At 62.8% G+C, this 5,724-nt stretch overlaps 1 protein-coding gene across 1 annotated transcript in view; it reads right to left on the reverse strand.

Moving 5' to 3' along the window:
* Nucleotides 1-219: 219 nt before the first annotated feature.
* LOC102367891 (protein regulator of cytokinesis 1-like) overlaps nt 220-5,724 on the reverse strand; it is a 10,846-nt gene continuing 5,341 nt past the window's right edge. The window contains exons 3-11 of the mRNA XM_025212488.1: nt 5,482-5,708; nt 5,145-5,292; nt 4,915-5,051; nt 4,608-4,703; nt 4,280-4,426; nt 3,573-3,683; nt 3,214-3,324; nt 2,511-2,699; nt 220-1,015 (exon numbers count right to left, since the gene is read on the reverse strand). Coding sequence (XP_025068273.1) covers nt 938-1,015; nt 2,511-2,699; nt 3,214-3,324; nt 3,573-3,683; nt 4,280-4,426; nt 4,608-4,703; nt 4,915-5,051; nt 5,145-5,292; nt 5,482-5,708 — 1,244 coding nt within the window. The 3' untranslated portion in view covers nt 220-937. The remainder of the gene's footprint in view (nt 1,016-2,510; nt 2,700-3,213; nt 3,325-3,572; nt 3,684-4,279; nt 4,427-4,607; nt 4,704-4,914; nt 5,052-5,144; nt 5,293-5,481; nt 5,709-5,724) is intronic.

Below are 5,724 nucleotides of genomic sequence, written 5' to 3' on the forward strand. Positions count from 1 at the left end.
CGCTGGAGTTCCCCGTCTCCGGCGGGGGGCCCGCGCGGGATGCACAAGCAGCAGCAGCAGCAGGGTCCCGAGGGCGGCTGCTGCCTTCCGCCGGGAGGGAAGATGGGGCTCCTCACCCGTAGCCCGGCCGCAAGGTGCCCCAGCTGCCTGCAGCTCGTGCCGGGGCAGACCCCCGGGCACAGGCCACGAACAGCAGCCTGCGGCACGGGTCCCGACTGCACAGCACTACCAGACACGCATCCCGTTTTATCGTTTATTTGTGTATTATTCATCCCGTTACAGAGCCCGCTTGGCCTCTGGCATCCGAGGCGAACGGGGAGGCAGGTCAGTCAGCAGAGGTTAAAACAAGTCCCACCCACGCGCCCCACGGCTTCGTCACAGACAGACAGACAGACATGCAGCAGGAGCCCTCCACCCGCAGCAGCTTGGGCCCAGGCAGCAGGGAATAAATAACCAAGCAAAGCTGTAGTGCTAACAGGGTGCAGCCCGCCCACGAGGGCCAGGGCTCGTATTTACAGGCACCAGGACGTGCAGCGCTGCCGCGGGTGGCAGGGGCAGTAGCTGGGGCAGAGGGAGCTCCGCTTCCCTTCCAGTGGTGCCCGAAGCCCCCACTCCTCACCCAGCTCCTGCTCCTGCCTGAGCCCTGCACCTGGGTGTTGCCCTAGTCCACTGCTGGGGGGCTGCCTGCCACCAGGCTGAGCCAGTGCAGAGGCAGCAGCAGGGCTGGGGCAGGAAAGCAAATGTTTAATCATAAAAACAAAAGGATCCCGACTCTAGGCAAGAAGAGCAGAGAAGCACCAGGGGACCAAGCTGAAGTCAGGCCTGGGGCAGGGCCCACCTGGCTCCAGCAGACGGGCAGCGGCTGAGACAGGTGCACGCGGTGGCTCTGGGAACAGCGGCTAGTGACAGCGCTGGGGCCAGGCCAGGCAGCCGTGCCTCAGCAGTGCAGGTTGGTGGTGGTGGAGTTCAGGATGTGGGAGCTGGTGTCAGACCTGGAGGCCTTTGAGAGCTCGCGCTGCAAAAGAGAAAGAGGCCAGTGACACGGTGGACTAGGGCGCTGGGGCCTTGAGCATGGGCCATGGCCGTGCCATAGGCTGAGAAGCTAAGCAGTAAAGCTCTACTCCGCCAGGCCAGGGCAGGCGAGGGTGGGGTAGTCATGGATGCTCCACTTCAGAGCTGACTGCTCCTAAAACCCTTGGCCTCAGCTGGCACCAAGCCAGATGGGAAAGGAAGGCCCCATCTTCTGCACGAGCTGCCTCCCTCCGGCGGCAGCTCGCTTCCTCCGTTCCTGCAGATGATCTCAGCCCCAGTTTACTGTCATGGGGCATGTCCTGGGTGGGGACATCACCCCCTCCCAGCTAGCCACCACTGGGGTCCTGCTCTGGCCTGTGGAGCTGAATGCCCAGCCTGCCACAGGCAGTGAGCCAGAAGTGCCAGCCCTGCTCTCTGGCTTGAAGTGAGGCTTGTTCTGACCATGTAGTCAGTCCAGGGACACATGGCCTCTGCTGTGCTCCTTCCTCCCTGGCCCCAGCCCTGGACTGGAGTTAGAGCAGGGACTTTCCCACCCCTGCCACACTGAGGCGAGGCAGAGCCTGGCCACAGCCACAGGCCTCCCAGGGTCTTTCACACAGGGTCCCAGGGAAGCCTGGGGTTGGAGAGGCTGCCTGAGGCTCAGGCTGGCAACCCCAAGCACCTGGGCAGACAGCAGGGGCGTTAACCTAGAGCCCAAGTGCATGCCCTGGGGCGCTTCCAGAAGCAAAGTCAGCAGCAAGGATGTGCAGCAGCCCATCCAGGACTCAGCCAGGGGGATGCGAGAAGGCTCAAGCTACTCGCTCTCCTCCCTGCAGCTGGCACCATGGGGGTGGAAGAGAGGGAGCCAGCAAGGCTCTGAACCAGAGCTTTGGTGCCCAGCCACCCAGTAGCCTGTTGGAGGCACAGGCTCCTAGAGCATCTCCGTGCCTAGCTGCACAGGGAGTGGCGCAGACACGGTTCTGACTGCCCGCCACCTTGGAAATTGGGCACCAGGAAAGTGGTGCTGCAGACTCCAACCCTAAAGGGACAACTCAGGCCTGTGTCACCCCCTGCTCAGAGCACTAGGGCTCGGGAAGGCGGCCACAGCGGGGCTGAGCCGCAAGGGACCTGGTTTGTTCCCTCAGACACCTCACAACCCCCAGACATGAGCCTGCCTCCACTCCCCTGCACTGCAGGGAGATGCCTGCCCTGCTGCCTGGGGCTGGTGGGTTGGTTAGTATGAGGTTAGCAAATCGTTCTGTGCCCCAGTGCTGAGGGGAGTGGCAAGGGGCCAGCTGGGTCCCTCCCCAAAAACCAGGCCCGAGGCAGAGGTGTTGGTCATGATTTCACTGGAGTTGGAGCCAGCACCAAACACGTGTCCCCAGGCTCTGGTCTGCACAGGAGTTGGCCCAGGCTGGGCCCAGGGGTACGCTGCGGGGCAGGGCAGTGCAGGGTCTGGCACCACATGCTGCCCAGAGTGTTGAGAAGAGGTAAATTACCGCAAATTCGGAATAGGTGCTGGCAACAGAGTTAATGCTGTAGTTACGTTGGGCAGGGGCCGTGGGGGTGCACCCACCGCTCAGCCCGGGGCCATGCAGCTGCGGCACGTTCTCCTTGTTGCGCTCCTTGAGACCAGGACGCGGGGGCTTGGCGGCCACGTGGCCAGGGTGCCGAGCAGACTGGCCAAGCTGCAACAGACAAGCACAGTTAGGGAGGACTGACAAACAGCCTGGTAGGTCCTGCAGAGTTGGCTTCATCTCCATTCCCACTCCCCACCCTGGTCCCAGGCCAGAGTTCTGACCCATTGTGCTGGAGCCCAGCCACTCACTGGCCTTCCAGCATCAGCCCAGCTCAAGGGCAAACGTGGGCAGAGCTCAGCAGCCTCCACTGTGCTGAGCCAGACAAGCTCACCCCAAAGCGCTACAGTGGCCCAGGAGTGTCCCAGTGCAGGCTGCACTCCCACAGGCAGCAGGGCACTTGGACATGTGCCTGGCAAACCTGCAGGTGCTGGCTCGGAACAATGCCTAGTGGCAGCGCTGGGGGTTAGGCCCGGGCAGCTGCACATTGGTGGTGCACGCCAGGGTAGAGTAGCTGAGGAGCTGTTCCCACCCTCAGGTCTTGCACTCCTCCTGCCCTGCAAGTGGCTGGGAGGCTGCGTGCCTGCAGAGGGGCCCCACAAGGCAGAAGACCGTGCATACTCACTTTGCCTGCAGAAGGCGGCAGCCGGGACACCGGGGAATGGCAGAGCACCGTGCCAAAGCCTGAACGTATCGTGCTGTTGGGAGTGGCACTGGAGACGGAGGTGGCGTTGAGCTGAGGGGAGAGCATGAGGTTGGCACAAGATGTGGGCACAGTACAGTGGGCCAGAGCCCAACCACGCAGCCCAACACAGGAGGCTGCAGCAAAGACGCTGCTGCTACAAGAAGACAGCCCGCACCACTACCACTGAGCCTGCAGTGCTGCCTCCTCCAGCTCGGGGGCACTGGCTAATCCCAATACCTGTGGGCCCAGGAAGCCCGAACCCTTCCACCGGCTGTGATGTAGGGGGAGCATGCAATTACCTTCCTTACTTTGCCAGGCGTGTGAGGCCCCAGCACACGGCGCTTGGCAGGTGTCTTGGGCACAGCACCATACAACATCTCTTCCTCGATCTGCCGGCTCTTCTTCAGTTGCTGTACAGGAGAGATGCTTACAGACAGGACTGGGAAAGGGATGGCCCAGCCCAAGTGCCACAGGCAGGGAACTGGTCCCAGCTACTTTATGCCAGACACATGGCAGCACAGGGCAGCAGTGCCCAGGGCTGTGCATACAGCTGTGCCCAGCGGGCAGCATTGGGAGGAGAGCGCAGAGCCAGTGGACCCCCAACAAACCAGGACTGCTGAGGGTACACGAGGGCCCTGCTGTCAGAACCCAGCCTGTCCAGAGCATGTGGGATGCCGCTGGCCCTACCCCTTGGCACAGAGCTGCACTACAGCACTTGCAGTTGTTGAGCAGCTACAGGCTGGAGGCAGGGCATAAGGTCAGCTCCTCACATGTGCTCAGGCCCATTTGCCAGAGACAGGAGGGATCCCACCTAAACAGTGTGACAACCTCTCCCCAGACAGGCTTCGCACAACACAACAGCAGTGCCAGCATCACAGACCGGTACCGTGCCACACATGCCAGCCCAGGACACGTGGTAGGGAAGGGGTGCACCAGACTGAGGGCAGGGGCACCTCAACATATCTGAGCCCACCCTGCTGCAGCTGCAGCTCAGCCCCACACTTACGCGCTCCTGTTTCTCCTTCTCCTTCTCCAGGCGGAAGAGCTGCCACTGCTCTGCCACGTACTCCATGAACTGCTGCCCGCTCACCAGAAAAGCCTCCTGGTTCTCATGCTCCCAGCCCTCAATGCGCACGCGCAGCTCCTCCTCCAGCTGGGCCAGATTGCAGGAAGGGGCGTCAAGGGGTGGTCAAGTCTGTCCCTGCTGACAGCATGACCCGCGAGACCCATGACCCTTCCCCCACCCCAACCCCAGCTCCCCGGCACTCAGGACAGGAGGGCAGGCACCTGCACGCTTGGGGGGCCCAGGCACCCCCACCCAGAGCCTCGCTCACCTTGGGGAGGGTCTTCTGCAGCTTGGCCCGCTGCTTCTCTTCCTTTAGGAGGTTCCCCCCGCGGTTGGCAAAGCGGCTCGGGTCGCTTGCTTTTCTCTGAGGTGCAAGAGCCCAGTTACAAGGTAGCCCAGGCCCACCCCAGCACCCTGCGATCCCCCATGCCAGAGTGCAGCAAGAGGAGACTACCCCACCCCAGGCCCCTGAACTGGGATATTGCTGGCCCGGACTACTGCCGTCCCAGCCCTTGTGGCCAGATGCTCGTTGTGCCATGTGTAGCACAAACTTGCTCCCCACACAGGGTCAATACCTCCAGCTCCAGGAACAGTCTCCAGTTTTCCTCCCACTTCTGGACGGCCTCAAAGAGCTCCCTGTGTGTCTCGTAGTAGTGCTTCAGCCTCCCCACCTCAGCGTCATGGAGCTGCAGCAGGGTCTCCGTGTAGTCCTCTGGGAAGACGACAGCGGGGTTACAAGGCCAGGCCGGCTGCAAGCAGGAACCCCCACAGCACACCAGGCTCCAACCCCCCGGTCCCAACACACCATCATAATAGGGGGCAAAACCCTCCCGCTGGCCTGGACTGTAGAAGCACTTGTCCCAGTAGGCTGCCAGCTCCACGCGGATCGCCTCGATCACCACCTTCATGTTCTGCAGCTTCAGCTCCTCCAGGCGGTCCACTTCCAGCTGCAGCTGGGGAGGGAGCAGACCACACACGGGCTCAGGGTATCAGGAGCAGCCTGCGCTCCAGGGACTAACAGCTTTCAGCGGCTGCAGACTCCTGCACAAGAGCTACAGGATGGAGTGCTGGGTCCTCCCCCCTGCCTGCGCTACCAGGAGCAGGCAGCCTGCCCTCCCCCAAAGGCAGGCAGGCTTCCTTACCTCTCTCCTGGTCCTGGCGCGGGACCCGGTCATGTGTGGGGCCACAGCATCCCTCTCCTCGGCTGGAACCTGCAGGCGGTCCCAGAGCTCCAGGATTCGGGAACGCAGTTCTGCGCACACCGCCTCGTTAAGTGCCTGCCGGGCTTCCAGCTGCAGTGGGGAGGCAGCGGTCAGCACACAGCTCCCAGCAGGCATTGCCGGGTCCTGCTCCACCCCGCGCAGAGCCCCTGGGGGGGGGGGGGG

This window comes from Alligator sinensis, unplaced genomic scaffold, assembly GCF_000455745.1.
Source record: "Alligator sinensis unplaced genomic scaffold, ASM45574v1 scaffold407_1, whole genome shotgun sequence".
Classification (NCBI taxonomy): Eukaryota; Metazoa; Chordata; order Crocodylia; family Alligatoridae; genus Alligator; species Alligator sinensis.